Here is an 18531-nt window from a genome sequence, read left to right on the forward strand (position 1 = left end):
TTTTTAGCTCGACTTTTTTTTTTGAAAAAAAAATAGAGGTATTGCTACAGTCAGGTCGGCGTTGCCGTTGCCGTTGCCGTTGCCGTCCGAAAACTTGTACCTGGATCATAACTTTTTTATTTTCTTTGTGTATTGTCTTCATACTTGGCCACAACAACCCTTGGGACAAGACCTTTCAGTAGACCACACTAACCTTGACCTTCATCCATAAATGACCTTGACCTTCAAGGTTAAAAGTCCAATTTTTGCTTGTTCATGCTGTTATTGGCTGTAACTTTGTTATTTTTGAATGGATTGTCTTCAAACTTGAACATAATAATCTTTAAGGATATCCCTTAAAAATAACCAGCCAGACCTTGACCTTCACTCATAAATGACCTTGACTTTGAAGGTCAAATTATTGAAATTTTCATTTTTTTGGCTTTTATTGGCTGTAAGTTTGTTATTTTTGAATGGATTGTCCTGAAACTTGAACATAATAATCTTCAAAGATTACTGTTAAAGATATACCGGAAGACCTTGACCTTCACACATTAATGACATTGTCTTTGAAGGTCAAATTATTGAAATTTTCATTGTTTTGGCGGTCACTGACTGTAACTTTGCTATTATTGAAAGGATCAACTTCATATTATTAGAGAACATTCTTAAGGACCAGACCTTGTTTTTTATCAAACCCAACTTTGCTTGGGCTCTTAAATGACCTTGACCTTGAAGGTTAAATTACTGAATTTTCTCAGATTTGTGCAGTAAATGACCATATTTAAATATTTATTGGTGTGTGTGTGTCTATATATATATATTTACAACAACAACAACAATAACTAAAATTGTGTCATTGTTTCTATTTATAGAATTGCGTCATTGTTTCTATTTATAGAATTGCGTCATTGTTTCTATTTAGAGAAATTGGGTCATTGTTTTTTTGGGGTTTTTTTATAGAAATGCGTCATTGTTTCTATTTTTAGAGATTGCAACATTTTTTCTATTTTTAGAAATTGCATCATAATTTCTATTTTTAGAAATTGCATCATTTTTTTTCTATTTTTAGATATTGCGTCATAATTTCTATTTTTAGTATTTTTAGAGATTGCATCATTTTTTCTATTTTTAGAAATTGTGTCATAATTTCTATTTTTAGAAATTGCGTCATAATTTCTATTTTTAGAAATTGCGTCATTGGTGCTATTTTTAGATATTGCGTCATTTTTTCTATTTTTTAGAAATTGCGTCATAATTTCTATTTTTAGTATTTTTAGAGATTGCATCATTTTTTCTATTTTTTAGAAATTGCGTCATAATTTCTATTTTTAGAAATTGCATCATTGGTGCTATTTCAGAAACTGTGTCATAATTTCTATTTTTATAAATTGCGTCGTAAATTTCTATTTTTAGAAATTGCGTCATTGGTGCTATTTTTAGATATTGCGTCATTTTTTCTATTTTTAGAAATTGCGTCATAATTTCTATTTTTAGTATTTTTAGAGATTGCATCATTTTTGCTATTTTTAGAAATTGCGTCATAATTTCTGTTTTTAGAAATTGCATCATTGGTGCTATTTTTAGAATTTGCGTCATTGTTGCTATTTTTAGAAAATGCGTCATTGTTTCTAATTTTAGAGATTGTGTCATTTTTTCTATTTTTAGAAATTGTGTCATAATTTCTATTTATAGAAATTGCGTCATTGTTTCTATTTTTAGAAATTGCGTCATTTTTTTTCTTTTTAGAAATTGCGTCATTTTTTTCTATTTTTAGAAATTGCGTCATAATTTCTATTTTTAGAAATTGCGTCATTGGTGCTATTTTTAGAAATTGCGTCATTTTTTCTATTTTTAGAAATTGCGTCATAATTTCTATTTTTAGAAATTGCGTCATTTTTTCTATTTTTAGAAAATTGCGTCATTTTTTCTATTTTTAGAAATTGCGTCATAATTTCTATTTTTAGAAATTGCGTCATTTTTTCTATTTTTAGAAATTGCGTCATTGTTGCTATTTTTAGAAATTGCGTCATTTTTTAGAAATTGCGTCATAATTTCTATTTTTAGAAATTGCGTCATAATTTCTATTTTAGAAATTGCGTCATTGGTGCTATTTTTAGAAATTGCGTCATTTTTTCTACTTTTAGAAATTGCGTCATAATTTCTATTTTTAGATATTGCGTCATAATTTCTATTTTAGTATATCTAGAAATTGCGTCATTTTTTTCTTTTTTTAGAAATTGCTTCATTTTTTCTATTTTTAGAAATTGCGTCAATTTTTCTATTTTTAGAAATTGCATCATTGTTGCTATTTTTAGAAATTGCATCACTTTTTTATTTTTAGAAATTATGTCATTTTTTGTATTTTTAGAAATTGCGTCATTTTTTCTATATTGAGAAATTGCGTCATGTTGCTATTTTAAGAAATTGCGTACTGTTGCTATTTTTAGAAATATGCTTAATGTTTCTATTCATATATATACAAAATATATAAAGAAAACTAATGTGACAAGACAGACAAATTAAATTTATAAAAAGGAAACGTTAATATATGTTCAAACCTTTCTATGTTTGCGTTTAGAAAAAGTAAAAAGTCGAGCGTTGCCCCCGCCCGGCGGTGGCTCTTGTTAATGTCACGCACTGTGTGTTTGAATTTGAAAATCTCGTTTCTTAAAATTTCTATTTTATGACAGTATTCTTTTAAAACAAACTTCAATAATTGTATCGAAAAGGTGCAGCATGTGGAGGCCTGGTACAAAGACAGCATAGTAATATTAAAAGGCCTCAAAAATTTTACCTGATTCAATTCGCCCGGGAAGCAAATGATAGTACTTCAACAAACAGTTGTTTCTGTTCTTACATACGTACTAAACAAAATTAACAAACTAGATAGGAAGACAAATCGCGCATAATTAAAAGGCAACGCACTGAAAAATATTTTATATTTCTACTCTAACATGTTCAAAAAGAAAGAAAATATAGTAATACAAATAGTAAAGATCTTATTCAATTGTGTAGATACTGCTGATGTAGCATGTTATCTATGTTATCGTTCTTTTATGGAATGTACTAGTAGTTATTGTAAAATAAATTGTCAAACTTTTAAAAGCATTAAATTTTAAATATTTCACTTAAGGTGTATCCTTTCTGCTATTCATTTTTATGCCCCATATAGTAATTGAACCGTCCATATATCCATCTCCCCGTCCGTATTAGTTTAACCTAAAACAGCATATATTGATTTTCTTAAGTTCTACCTGTACCAAGCATTTCATAATTTACACACTTACTAACAATTCAAATTTCATGATCTGGGCAAGTTACATAACTATGGCTTCCATTTTTCCAAGTTATTGCCCTTTTCAACTTTTAGAAAATGATTATGGATATCCTTATCCGGCAAGTTGGTTATATCTTAAGTTCTGTTTATACTGATGGCTTCATTATTTCCACACTTACAAACCAATACAAAGTGCATGATATTGCCAAGTTATAAAACTGTGCCATCCACAATCCCAGTGATTTCCCTTTTTATCACTTTGGAATTGGGCATTGTGTAATTAACCTATTCCGGCAAGTTGGATTTATCTTGAATTTCTTCTAACTACTTCATTAAATCAATGACATATTTGGTAGATGGATACCCTCAATGGTCCTCTAACATTTTGTGGAGAAGGGGTCACTGCGCTCATTGTCATTGGTGTAAAAAATAAATTTCAACATTTCTGCTCATATCGCTCTAATTTTAAATTGATGTCTTTCATATTTAATACGGACGTGCCTAAGAAGGTCGTCTTACTTTGGGTTCAGTAAATGGCCATTTGGGTCAAAGGTCGATAGGTAGGTAGGTAGGTAGGTAGGTCGGTCGGTCGGTCGTCGGCAGGTAGATAGGTAGGAGGCAGGCAGGCATGTATGTATGTATGTATGTATGTATGTATGTATGTATGTATGTATGTATGTATGTATGTATGTATGTATGTATGCATGCATGCATGCATGCATGCATGCATGCATGCATGCATGTATGTATGTATAAGCCATTTCAACGTAAAATGTAAGCGTTTAGTAATATGGGTATTTTTTCAGTATTAAGCAGTATTTTGGTCAAAACTCTTATTTTATTTTTTAAGATATTTAATTTACGATTTATTTATTAATTGCTAATTAAAAGAATAGTCTACTTCGAATGCATTTTGTAACTCTTTCTTTTAAAATGATTGTATTTTGTTTGTTTTGTTTTTTCATTCTATGTTTGTCATACATGTCGTAAAAACCTTCTTTATATATAATGTTAATTTCTAAAATGCAGTACGCATAACGCAATATGTTCCGTAAACTGCTAGCTCTACTGTAAACAATCAATGGCCTCTTTTATGTGCCTTATTTTTTATTAATAAATGCTTTAAATTAGTTTAGCTGAGCAATATAGTCTTCTTGTTTCAAATACGCTTGAATGGCATAGTATAATAGTTATGCGTATGTATGTATTGCTAAATATTGCATTAACCACGTGTTATTAGCGTATGTCATATCACGAGCGGGAACTCTAAAACAAAACTATATAATACGATTTTGTAAGTAAATCCAATGTCCACCTAAGTGTGATGTTTGAAAATAGTTTGTAACGAAAATGTTGACTAAAATCAGATGCCCCTGTAAAGTCGGAAATTTGAAATGTGTACGGAAGCGTCCTGGTGCCAATTTAACATGTTCTAGAAAAAAAGATAACTCCTTAGTAGGACTTTGCAACTCCTACGTAGGACTTTATAACTCTTACGTAGGAGATATAAAAAAAGCCTTATTAGGAGTTTATAACTTCTACGTAGGACTTTATAAGGTTAAAAAAGCCTAATTAGGTTATAATTAGGATATAATTAGGTTTTTATATCTCCTACGTAGGAGTTATAAAGTCCTACGTATGACTAATACAGTCCTACGTAGGACTTACAAACTCCTACGTAGGAGTTATAAACTCCTAATTAGGCTTTTTTATCTCCTACGTAGGAGTAATAAAGTCCTACGTAGGAGTTGCATTTTTTATAGAACATGTAAAATTGGCACCAGGACGCTTCCGTAAATTTGGCTATGACAGTGTCGGTGCAATTAAACATTTGCACTCAATCACCGGAAAAAAATTGCGATTCCACTTGAAAACTGTCGGGCCGCAATTTATATTCTGCTGTTAAAAAGTGGCACATATCTATATATCTCAGAATGCTGGAAAAAACAGTTTTGAGATACACTATGGCCAACTTTGATATTAAAAGATATTTATAATTGCTTCACAGTCTCTTTGTAAATATAAAATAAACATGTTTTGATTTCACACAAAGTAGATTTATTATGTCTAAAATTCTACACACCATAGGTGGTCACAATATGAATATATAGTGTCATTAAAAAAAACTGGCAGTTTTTTTTAAGGAAAGACCAATTGTCCTTGTCACATAATAAGAAATGCAGCTGCCCATACATACTATATTCATTCTTTTATTCAAATAAGACATATTCAGTAAGAATTTCATAGATTTCAATGAATCTCTGTGAGTCAAATGTTTTACTTAATGATGGGCATAGTATATCTTTTATAATGTTTTAAGTGTCGTGCAGTTATCTTATGAAAACGAATTACTATTTACTCTAATTCTTCATAATTTGTAAACTCACTGTAACATTTTCATCTGCGCTTTATCATTTTTAGGGCGGTGAAAAACGGATTACACATGTACAAAAACTGTATCCAAAATAGTGTAACTCCTACTCACTGTTTGGTTCACCAAAATCTTCATCGGTTTAAAAGCTATTTTTAGTTTCAGGTAAAACATAAGATAGTGACACTTTCGTATGAGGACGTCATTCTCAGAAAATTTTATTGAACATTGATATTTGCCCATTCATGTATTGTCATTTGAGACAATGAAATAATCTTGATTTGTAGTGCCGTAAAAAATATACATAAACTCTTGTTTGGCCAATTCTTTTAGAGGTATCCGAAAACTGAAAGAAAGAGATAATTGTTTGGGATATAACGACAGTATCCGACATTAACGGATGTTTAATATTCCACTATGGTCCATAATCCTTAATAGAAAACTTGAAGTCTGGTATTTGAGGCAGTTTGTTTTTGTCGGCAGTTCTGGTGACGTTTGAGCGAAGTTGCACAGAAATTTGTTAACGGTCCGTCGAAATATATATAAGGAAATGAATATTTGAAGTTTTGTATATAATAAGCGAAACTTCATCTTACAATGATTCCCTTATCATTATCTTTTGATACATTTCAAAGACTTTTATAAGATTTAAATATCAAAAAGTCATGTGTTACCTCTCTTTATTAAACCGGAATAGATAAGCTTAGGGTCAACACTAAACAAGTCAAAAGAGGACATTCACGCGCTAAAAAAGGAGGAAAAAGGAATTCCTAAAGAAAAGCTCGAAATGAAAATATTGCAAACTCGTTTTTATTTAAAGTGTTGAACAATTACACTTGTACACGTGCGCACACTCGCAGTTATACAATATTTTCGAAGCTTGTTTAAAAAAGTATTACTCTGTCCGGCGTATTTTCATTTCAGTAAATCTCATAAAGACACATTCATTCCTCCAATCTTTCCAAGTCATTCCGCGATTACAAGCAACGTTCCCATATGGTCCGTTTAAATTAGATGACTGACAGTCGCAATACCACCAACCTCCTTTATAATATTCTGCACAATCGTGATGATTAGAAGTATCATGATGTCGGTCAAAAGTGCTGAACACCATTCCGTTATGTCTCTCAACCAAACTGTCTGTGGCTGTTCCGCTATGCCCAGCGATATTCAAAATATATTTCGCCGACTCATTTCCAATAGAAAATGAACTGTATTCTGCATATCCCTCCGAGCCATTTTGATCTATAAGATCAACTCGTAGTTTGTACTGACCTCTGCTTGTAAGTTTCCATATTTTATCGTTCCCTAACCAAAAATTGTTATCTAACTTTCCAAACCCTTCCTTATATGCTTCCCAGTTCTTGAAGAAACTGCTATTTGATTGTCTTCGTTGAATAACCGTCCAGCCACCAGGTGGCGTGTCCATGTCACAGCGAACGCTAAAACCATCGCTTCCTGTTGGATAAATCTCAAACAGCCCTGTCTCTGCTGTCTTGTTTATAGTTTGTATGTCTCGACAATCTCTCGGGCGTATGCAACCTGTGCAGGTGCGTTTTCCTTTAGTATCTAAAAAAGCAACACAAAGAAAATCATGTTGTTGTGCCTTTGAATGAGTGCAAAGCTTGATGCAATATTGTTACAACTGTTAGACAACGATTCAAGCGACCTTAATTGATATAGTGATTAAGCTGACATTATGAAAAAGGGGCTTAAAATAAATAGAGTAAAAGACAATGATCTAAAATCAAGACATTTTCCTTTCTTTATTCAAATTGAAAAGTTGTTGGAAGTAATACTTTAATATAAACATCAACGTCCTGTGATTATGATTTATAGCAGTAAATGTTTGTAAAACCAAACGCTAAACAAGGTTTTATCATTTTGGTCCGAGTGGTTAAAGTCGTTTACTTTAAAACACTTGCATATCACCGCTGTAGGTTTGAGCCGCGTCAGCGTGTCCGGATTCTTTCATTTGAGAAAGCTATCCAGCTATCTTAAGGAACTTCGGTGCTTCTATCGGGGTGCCCGTTTGTGCCTGAAAAAATTCAGAGAGGGGCACCTGAGGTCGTCCTCCATCAGTACAGGTGGTAAGTCGCCATATGACCTATAATGCGTTGGTGCGACTATAAACCCAACAAAAATATCTAGGTTCACGCAGTAGAGTGACTTTGTGGCTTGCGCGCACTTCTGTTGAATGCTCTCATAAAAACATGTATACGTGAAAAATTAAAGTGAAAACCTTTTATACAATCGGGTGTGTATGACCATGTCCCATTTGCAAGACAAGTCGCCCCTGGTGCTTGAAATGTTGCAATGTACATTTGGTTGCATTCGTATGTTATTGAAGCCCCTATTGACCGCATATTTCCATTTACTATGCCATTTTCTATTGTTAATCTTTCGCATTCTGTCACATAAGAAAGAGAGTTCAATCATATACAAGTTAAAAATACTTGAAGCATATACATCTGCGTACGAAATAGACATTAATCGTCTAATATGATCATCTTAATATAAGCATATACCTAAGTTTTCACTTTATCATAAGACATCTACATTTTTTCTATTATGTTATAAATTAAATAGTCCATTGTTTTTATTTGCTTGAAGAATAGTATTTCTTTAATTTTATTTTCTTTTCTTCATATTCTAAACCTTTCCGATATACATTTGTATTTGTCAACACACATAATTGATTTGGAAATTGTTTATAATGATAACAAACGTCTTAGAATTCGATTACGAAAGTAATTACAAAAAGGTGTTAAGTGAGTTACAATCTAGAAATAAATATGCTTTCTAAAACCAGGAATCATGAACTCAAAACATACAGAAATGTTAGTTGCATCTTCACCCGAAATATATTTAGCGGGAACTTTTTCAGTTTAATTGAATTTATGCTCCGCCTTCCAATATAAGAAAAAGAAGAAAAAAACACAAGCGAACATTATATTTACCTTTAATCACACATGATAAATTGGGTTCAAAACCGCATGACTCCCCAGGGTTACAAGAACAGTTTTCGTTAACCTACCGGGATAGGAAAAACACTTAATAATGGATTTTGAATAACTTGTATATTAAAAATGATGTTGTACACGTTTAGATCCGGAGGGTCAGGGTCAAATGAAACATTTAATTTTTCAAGAATTTTAAAACGTATTAGTTCAGAAACATTATTCGAGAAGCCTCAAAAATGTATTTATTTATTCCTCTTATGCTTATACGCAGGTCATCGGATTTGTTAATCAAGGATTCTTTGGTTTTATCATCGGCCGTAGCAAAAATTGTCCGAGACAATTTATCTCTAAAATTTTACTCAGAAATTTATGTTTGATTAGTTGTTTAGTAGATACGGTTGACCGACGTCAAGTTGGTGTTGAAGTCGGTGTTTAATGGGCTAAACAAACACATTTCACGGTAATAGTGTCTGAAAATCAATTTTTTGTGTTCAAAATATTACTTTCAATTAACTAATTTATAATAACTATAATCTAGAAACACAATGTAAAGATATTTTCCAACATTCCTGATAAAGGTTTTTGTACATTATTAAGTTGAAATAAACATCCTGAAGATATAAAGTAATTGTATACGATTTATTATTTACATATTTATATAATAATGAAATAATAGAAAAAGTACATAAAAATATTAAAAAAAACAATTTTCTTGAAATCCATACCTTGCTTACACCCATGTCAGCTTTTTTAACGAAGATACACCCACGAGTTTTCTTTGCACTCTGAAGCAAGACACCATTATCATCCGAGATAAGTTCACATGTGTGAAGTCGGTTGAAATAGTTAACCGCCTGACAATTTGTTCTTGTTGCACATTCATCCACACACTGCGATAGCGATACTTGTATCAACGTCGTCAAAATATCGTCAGATTTTAAACAAAATGTCATACTCGAAATGCTGTACTTTACGTTGAATTCTTCGCTTCGTGAAAAACAGCATTTGATTGCTGCTAGACAAACAAACAATACAAAACTATGGTTGTTTATTGCCATTGCTTTGATGATATTTCTTGTTTTAATAACTGAAACCTTACAGACGCTAACTTGTAAATAAAATGTTATGGTATTGTTTTTTCTCAAAGCGAATATGACCGACAGATTAACCTTGTCATCACTCGTCAGTTGTGACGAAATTGTTCGGTTTATTGCTAACGAGCATTTTTTGAACTAGCATCGCTTCAAATGTCTCAAATATAATAGCTTGACAAGTCTTGCGTATAATTGACACTTTGATATGTACATATATGATTTGTTTCATATAACATGAATTAAGTATAATGAAAATAATTCGATCGATTTCTGTTTTACTTGTTTATCAATATAGCTGATCAATAAAGGTTTAGTTTATTTACAATACCATTTTGCATACAAAATAAGTTTAAACAAATACATTCAAGTGTTTGCACCTGAATATATTTCAAAAGAATCGTTGTAAAAAAATGTTATTCCATTTACGTGATGTTAATTATCTGTTATGCGTAAGTGCGACTAAATTAACAGTTTTATGCACTTAAACTGGCTATACCCGAAGCAAAATGGGTTTGCATTGAAACAAAAATGTGAGTTTTATGATGCAAATCGATGGAACTTGGAATAAATATCTGTTTCATTACATCTTTAATGTTTTCATTTATTTGTGATTTACATACGTTATTGATTTTAGTGGAATATTTATACTTTACAATAGCACTTTCATTTAAATAACGCTTTTGATAAAAGTCTTTGTTGGAGTGACATTATGCTCATTTTTTTAATCTAAAGTTATTTTTACTTGGTTTAAACTGGTTTAAAATTTTAAATGCATCATTTCTGCCCAAAGAGCTAGTTTTCCATAATTATTCCCTGACATAAGGATAGAAGCACAGATAAGGAAATCACCACTGTGAAGGCGCTTATTCAAAACCGGCTGGGAACACCAAGACATACTGACATGACCACTCTGACACACCTGAAAAAAAAGATGTTTATTGTTATGAACATTTAGAGCATAAGTATAAAGTTATAAGTAAACATGTAAATGCTCTTTAATTTTCCGGCAGGCAAAAATCTTACATTTACTATTAAATGTACAATGACCTAGACCTGATTAATGATGTAGCAGATAGAACTCATCAATATGCATGTTAAATCTGCATACAATGTTTGAGGTCTCCCCTTTAACAGTATTTAATTTAATAACAAATTTTATGTTTTGTCATTTTAAGGACAAAAGAACTTGATCTTTTGACCTATTTATTGTAGTGACAGTAAACAATTCACTTAGGCAAAGGTCAATAAAGTTATGTATGAATAAATTAATTAAAAAAAAGAAACATACCCATTTCAAATACAAAGCAGATCCCACAAAGTCAGTTGAAATCTTTAGAGATTTTGCACAATCAAGTGATGAACATTTCTCTATATGTATACTTGCTAAGCCTTTCAATTGTTCAAGTTCAACTATACATTTTGTAGATTTACTCAAATCCTCACATTCTTGAGGTGTTGTAATTCTATTTATAGAGCTAAATGTTGGTAGATCTTCATCAAGTTCCAATTCCTCTTCAATCATACCATTTTCTATTTCAAACCCAAATTCAGCCTCTTCATACGCTACATCTTCTGCAGCTTCATCTATATTTCTTGGACTAAAAATCATAATTACATACTTGAATACTTATCATCTTACGAGGGTAAGCATTTTATGAAAAATATTTTGAATATTGACTTTAACAGCATCAAAACCTTTTCTGAATTTTGAATCAGACTATACATTAGTATTTATTGAATTGAACACTTTTTCAATGTGATATGGCAAATTTCTTACTATATAATATGTATAGGTTAAAGTTTATTAGTACCTATTTACAAAAATAAATTGGTCAGGCGCTACCAATTAAATTTTGTAAGTGTGTACTTATAAATTTTAACTGGGTTAGTGTATTAAATTATTTTTATGAACAGTTGATTTACTAGACTGGTTAAAAGTTTCCCGAGTTAACAAAGTAAATGTGTTACGATTCATTTGAAACAAGCAATCTTATTGGACAAAAAATAATTTCAAACACTAAGAGCAGTTAAAATGAAAGTTCTTTCCCATACTAAGTAAAAAAGTGAAGTTCATAGTTTAGTATAACAGGGATTAATTATTTCATTCTTTATAGAGTTCTAAATGGGAATGCTATGTGCTTATATTTAATTGAAAGTTTTCAGTGTCTTTATTTAGATGTCACTATAAGCTTCTGTTGTATACTTGTGCTTACTTTAAAGGCCATTTAAAATTATTCATGTGAAATTGGAGGGCAAATCTTATTTGTGGTTATGGAAATGTTTCAGGAGATTGTGGGTCACACCACACAACAAACATCATTTCATCACAAAGCTCATCTATTACTGTATTAGTACAAAGTAATCTAAAATAAACTTTACTTACAGTACTGCTTCTATGGTAAAACTTGGCTCATAATCTGGGTCATCAGATTCTTCCTCCTCCTCAACAGTAGTGATATCTATGGTCAAACTAAAATAAAAAAAATAGGTGTATACATCAGCTTTTTGTGTCAACAATTTTAACATTTAAACCATACATTAATATATTTTTATAACATTCATAATATGTAACATGCAACTTGAAGAAATTATCTGTAATGGTACTAATGGATTTAACAAAAAAATCCCCATGTGCATATGAAATTCACAACTGTGCTATTGTAAAGCTTTGGTCATTTTACAATAATCATAGAATTAAAAATTGGACAAATTCATACCCAAATAATTGACCAAAATGCTTCAATTAATTGTCAAACTTAAGCTAAGTAACATTAAGCAAAGGACAATGGAACTTAACTACATAAACAGTTAAAAATATTATCAGATATATAAACAGTATAATTTCTACATACTTGAATGGGTCAATGAAAGAATCAGATAATTTCTTTACTCCAGTTTGCCTGCCTGCTTTTGAAATAGTCTGTTGTACACCACTTGGTCTGCAACAAGAGAAAAAAAAATATTTACAACATTTTTGTTTCAACAGACATAATTGTTAAGTAATTGTATTGCCAACAAAACTGTTTTCTATGCACTTTTATCATTATGAATGTGAATATATAGAGAGCATGATTTTATTTTTGTGTAAGGTTTATAATTGTAAAAAAGAGAGCACTAGAGATAATATTTCATATTGATGATTTACTTTTGCTAATGTTACAAATGAAATGTAAAACATTTATTACATGTATAAGAAACAAATCAAAATATCTGCTGCTGTATAGGTGTATTTTTCCTTATTGTTATTTTAATTATGAGAAATAAAATACCATACTGTATACATATTTGATATACATGTATATCAAATTGCCCTATATGTTACAGAGAGATTTTATACTTTACTTTACACATTCTCCTGTATCACTTTTTATTGAAATTTTATATGTTTAACTGATCCAATAATGGGTTAGTTTATTTGAGATACAACTGGAATTCAAGTATGCCATGTATTGATACTGACCAGTGAGAAAATGTAAATAACCCAAATTAAAACAATGAAAATATACACACCCAGATGAGACTTTTCCATTGCTGTCTTCTGAATGCCTTAACTCTTCAAACCCCGACAGCTCATGATGTTGCTCTCTGAAATGTTTAGACACTTTCATTCAATAATCATTTTGTTGACAATAGTAAATAAAACACACTTTATTGAACAAAAAAGGGACACCAACCATGAATGATACCGGCAACTATTATATGTGTTGGTTCTTCCATAATCAATATTGTATAATATTGCTTACATAAGAATATAAATGAAATCAAAAGAAAATTTCTTAATATGTTTATTATATTTCTGACTTTTTCATACAACTTCAATGGCGTTTATCTTATACATACTAACATAGTAAAAATATTTTAGCGTGTATCATTTCCTACTAACCTTTCAGACTCAGGTCCAGACACTTCTGATACTGATGGTGTTTTGACCTCAGAAATTGGGAGGTCTTTCATTGAGGCAGGGGTTGAGGACTTTTGAAGCTGTAGTAATCTAGGCTGAGTAGGCATTATAACCATCTGCTGTTGTGATTCTGTCCTTTTGTAACTGAAATATAAATAATTTATTGGTTTAGAGGTACAAATTTGTATTTTACCTTACATTTTGCATTTACATGTGGGTGCTTATAAGATTATTACAATAAAATACATTTACAGTTTTATATGTGCTACTGGTACGATGGTATGTACTGCTGAAATATTATCTGCATTGCAGTAGCATGCAAATTACAATTTTATTCAATATGCTCATTATTATCATAAGCAGTCCAATTATAACTGAAATGAAGTCACTTTGCAGCACACGGCTCACCTACACCCCTACCAAATCAATGATAGATGTAATACTTCAGCATATGTGAAACAAACTTACAATTTTCAACACCAATTTAAGGAAAGAAGGCCTCTTGATTAAGTTGATACAATTCAAAACGAACATTCAGCTTCCTGGGTTGTTCAATCTTTTGAGTTTACAAAATATTTCTTTTTCTTTCGAAATAGTTCAATTAGCTTATTGGAATAAAACTGTTAACGCTGTAAATGACTACCTGTCCATTACGCAACATACTCTATAATTTGTTACGAATAGTTTTGTGTACGAAGTAAACATATTTTGTTTCCGAGTTCTGTTCTATTCACCACAAGTAAGTAACAAACGAAAATGATAATACAGAGTAACTGCTTAAAAACTATTATTAAAAATCATTAACAATGATAGTTTGTGACTTACTTGTCTATAAGAAGGGTTGCAACTTCACGGTCCGTTTTCAAATTTTTCTCTTTCTTCAATTCTGCCCATCGAATCTGCTCAGTCCCAAGATACACTCTCGACTTGTGGAATTGTATGTTCCGCTTTATCTTCCTTCTCTTTCTTTCCGTGTCTGTTAACTTTCTTTTCCTCTTACAGGGATTCAAACCCACGTTTTCCTCCTTCGAATTCCCCTCTTTCGACTCGCCTGTAGCATCCGCCATTGTTGTTTTTTCTTCTTCTCATGAATAATTTATGAACCACGTGACTACCGGAAATTTCCGTAAATGTTCGCCGGGAGTTATCGGTAACGTTCGGGCGATCAAAAGAGTGGGGCAGTCTTTTTATATTTTGACATTTTATACACTTTATTAAAAACCTTTCTAACTGTCATATACATGTATTTGTCAATCGTCATTAAAAAAGGTAATCTTTTGAAATATATAGCTAATTCAACTAAACTTGACAATGAAAAATGAGCATAATATCACTTTAAACATATTTATTTTAGCTCGATTGCGAAACAAGTTCTTACAACTTATATTAATCACTTTTGAGTCCGCTTCCTGGAACCAACCAGCACTGGTGTCATATGAAGAAACCTGGTCGTGACCCGAGTAGGGCTCGAACCCATGACTCTGTGTTGAGAGGCAGACACCTTAACCACTAGGCCACCGCTGCCCTATTTTTACTTCACATGTACACCCTCTGTTTACATTTTGATGGGCATAATTTCACATTTTTGAATAATACAACTTTAATAATGAAAGTTATTCGTCATGTAGCATAATTTATTCTATGATAAGTTAACGGAACATTATGTCTAAAAGAATAAGAAACGAGAATATGTTATATTTTGGTATCTTGTTACAGTTTCAAGAAACACATTGGCTATATATTAAGTTATTTATCTTTTGTATTTTGGCACAAGTACAGTTATTGTGATTCGGTATCATGTATGGTAGTTGAATACCACTTTGTTTATATTTTTCTTTCTTTATTACAAATTATTTCACATTCAGTGCTTTTTCATTCATGTGAAATGCATCGAACATCTTTTTAATCAATAACTTCACGTTATAAAATACATTTTAGCACTTTCTACAGAGAAACAAAAATCTTTTTTTATTCTTAATTTGCCTTTTTTCTAAAAAAATGAACTCAGGTATTCAAGCCATTCTTATAAGCCAGTGTTAAGTACTTCATTTTCACAGTTTTACTCTCCGTGTGACAGAGTAGAAATATAAACTGACACATGAAATGCATGGTGCACTTAATTCAAGTGAAATTTTGTTGTTGTTGTTTTTTCAGCAATAAAGGCATATACGAGGGGTGATCCAAAAATTCGTGGACACGCTGCATAAAACAAAAAGTAATAAAGCAAATCATATGAAATTCTAGTATCTTATTTAGTGAGCATATGTCGACACATTCTCAAAATATTGTAAAGATTGTACAAGAATTAACGATTTTGCACCAGTTTGTATACATAGACATGACAAAACGCGGCGCAGCTTACGACGTCACAAACGACGTTATGCTACCATAGGAAGTAATCTATGTTACCGTTTTGCCTTATAACTTTTCAAAGTATTCCCCTTTAACCCGCACACATTTTTCATAGCGGCGGACCGAGTCTCTAAATGTACTCGCATACCATTCTCGGCTGAATGATGACAGTATGCATTGGGTGGCTCCTCTCAACTCGTCCAGATTGTCAAAACGTTTCCCTCTCGACTCTTTCTTTAACCTGGGAAACAAGGCGAGGTCACACGGGGAAAGATCAGGCGAATATGGTGAATGACTTAGTACTTCTGCTCAAGAACTAGAGAACGACACACTGACGGTTTATTTGTCACACTTTCGATCATTGTTTTTGTCTCGCCAGGCGTCTTTCCAAGATTTACACAGAACTGTATAACTGTCCGAAGTTTTTGCTGGATCCGTGACGTCCATTTTTGATAAAGCTGTTTTTAGCACCTGTCCTTTAAAGCACGGCGTAAAATAACCGCAACTTCAAAATGTCTTCTAATACTGACAGAATGCCGTCAAACACATCAAAACAACGTTATTATAACGTTTCCGCAATTTTCTTTGTTTGCACAGGTTTTACATGTGTTTAAATGAGATGAAAACGTTTACATCACAGAGAAAAAGTAAGCTGCGCCGCAATTTTGATACTTCATGTTTTTATGTTGTCATATATAGATAAAAAATGCAATTTGTGTTTTAAAATTTGGTCAATTTATTAAAAAAGCATTGATTAATAATATCCAAAGAGTTCACCTCGGTAGGACGTCACGTTATGGAGATACACACATTGTCCACGAATTTTTGGATCACCCCTCGTATATATACCAACTTTGCAAAATATATTGTTTACATAATTGTTTACTTTTGGAACGATATTTCCACCGGCTTCTTTTTAGAAAAGTTTAGTTCATATATCTTTTTGATCATTTCTAATTGGCTGGTTCCAATATTTATACTTGAATAATGTTTAAATGTTGCGTTCTTTCCACATTTGTCTTTTGAGGTCCTAACTGTGATTTGCAGGCCTAATAACTTCTGATCTCCTTTCAAAAATCCCGTTTTGTTTGGTTTCGTCAGTTGATTTTTTGTTTGGGACGCATGCTTTCTTTCCCTTTGGGACCATACGCTGCTTTTCATTTAATGACACAAAAGTGTTGCATTGAAGATTCCATAATAACATCCGTGAACACATCTACGGATACATCTAAATTTAAAATTTTGAACGTGGACGGTAGTTTGCACTTGCTTGACCTTACCGTCCACGAGAACGCTCAATCACACCAATCCTGAAACATTTTAAATTTTTGCTGTTTTGGAGTTTCTTCAGGGATTCATATTTTCTCTTTTTATCAAAACGTCAATTATGTCAGATCCATGCGGTCGAGAACACTTGTTGATCCAGATTCAACTGATCATATATACGTGTCACTTATATGTAAATGCTTTTGATATCATCTGTACCCTCTTTTATCTCAAAAATACCATGTGTACAACTAAAAAATGCAATTCCGTATATCCCCTGTATATATCAAAAATACGATTCCGCATATCCCCGGTATATGTAGAATATACAATTCCGTATATCATCTGTATATGTAGAAAATACGATCCCGTATATCCTCTGTATATGAAGAAAATACGGTTCCGTATATCCTATGTATACGTAGAAAAAACGAGTCCATATATCCTCTGTATATGTAGAAAATACGGTTCCGTATATCGTTGGTGTATTTAAAGTTTAAAGATAGCAACCTTGATAAAGTCCGTATACGGGATTTTATTCTCCGTATACTTCAAAAGTACGAACAAATATACGTACATGTATATGGGGCAAATACGGAATTCCGTATATGCCTGATGCATATACGGACTTCCCGAATATCCGGTGTTCCCTATACGGACTGGTATACATGGTCCGTATATTCGACAAATACATCCCGTACACGCCTGTATATGACAAATATACGGGACCGTATATTCCCGTATATCAATATTTTTCCGCAGTGTCAAAATAAGAAAATCCGGATACAACTGATAATATATCACGTTAGACAAGTTTCAAAAATGAGAAAATACGGATACAACTGATCATCTGTCACGTTAGACAATTTAAAAATGAGAAACTCCGATAAAATCCGGTTACAACTTCTCATCTGTCACGTTATACAAGATTATAATTATAAAAAACAGACTTTTGAAAAATTTGATATCAAATATGCAAACATTTTGCATATTTATTAATCACTTTGCAAACTTTGTGAAAAGACGTGCACACGTTTTTTACCTGCCAGTGTAGTATACCAATAGCTTAAAATAATAAAAATTGTTATAAGACATAATTATGCAAGCAAGCCTTCTCGTGAGTTATGAATATGATAATTTATTTTTTTAAACTATTAGGATTAATGTTTTAAAAATGTAAACTCGCGAATGAAGTTGTTTAAAGCAATGTAAATCTCCATTTAGTTTGATTTTATTTTCTTAATGGTATCATATTTTAAAGACATTAATCATTTTAAAGACATTAATTAATCATATAAACTTCCCCATAAAGCTTTTGTCGAATA

The 18531-nt window shown here is 31.7% G+C and overlaps 2 protein-coding genes across 2 annotated transcripts; both read right to left on the reverse strand.

Moving 5' to 3' along the window:
- Positions 1 to 6465: 6465 nt before the first annotated feature.
- LOC132746453 (techylectin-5A-like) lies at positions 6466 to 9546 on the reverse strand. Its single transcript, XM_060735607.1, has 4 exons — positions 9319 to 9546; positions 8591 to 8663; positions 7882 to 8040; positions 6466 to 7199 (listed from the first exon to the last, which is right to left on the reverse strand). Exons 1-4 carry the CDS (start codon positions 9544 to 9546, stop codon positions 6526 to 6528), a joined length of 1134 nt encoding a protein of 377 aa, XP_060591590.1. The 3' UTR covers positions 6466 to 6525.
- Positions 9547 to 10444: 898 nt separating this feature from the next.
- Positions 10445 to 14682, reverse strand: LOC132746454 (uncharacterized). Its single transcript, XM_060735608.1, has 7 exons — positions 14414 to 14682; positions 13571 to 13732; positions 13198 to 13272; positions 12540 to 12626; positions 12071 to 12157; positions 10976 to 11285; positions 10445 to 10606 (listed from the first exon to the last, which is right to left on the reverse strand). The coding sequence occupies exons 1-7, from the start codon at positions 14653 to 14655 to the stop codon at positions 10445 to 10447; spliced, it is 1125 nt and encodes a 374-aa protein (XP_060591591.1). The 5' UTR covers positions 14656 to 14682.
- Between the last annotated feature and the right edge of the window lie 3849 nt (positions 14683 to 18531).

The sequence above is a fragment of the Ruditapes philippinarum genome, unplaced genomic scaffold (assembly GCF_026571515.1).
Source record: "Ruditapes philippinarum isolate M1 unplaced genomic scaffold, ASM2657151v2 ctg612_1_1_1_1, whole genome shotgun sequence".
NCBI classification, from domain to species: Eukaryota; Metazoa; Mollusca; class Bivalvia; order Venerida; family Veneridae; genus Ruditapes; species Ruditapes philippinarum.

Coding starts and splice junctions, on each gene's coding strand:
- LOC132746453 (XM_060735607.1), bottom strand. CDS start 9,546: ATGACATTTTGTTTAAAATCTGACGATATTTTGACGACGTTGATACAA. Junction 8,041..8,590: donor TTTATCATGTGTGATTAAAG/GTAAATATAATG, acceptor CTTATGTGACAG/AATGCGAAAGATTAACAATA. Junction 7,200..7,881: donor ATGGTCATACACACCCGATT/GTATAAAAGGTT, acceptor TTGCTTTTTTAG/ATACTAAAGGAAAACGCACC.
- LOC132746454 (XM_060735608.1), bottom strand. CDS start 14,655: ATGGCGGATGCTACAGGCGAGTCGAAAGAGGGGAATTCGAAGGAGGAA. Junction 13,273..13,570: donor TCTGGACCTGAGTCTGAAAG/GTTAGTAGGAAA, acceptor TAAACATTTCAG/AGAGCAACATCATGAGCTGT. Junction 12,158..12,539: donor TCTTTCATTGACCCATTCAA/GTATGTAGAAAT, acceptor TTTTTATTTTAG/TTTGACCATAGATATCACTA.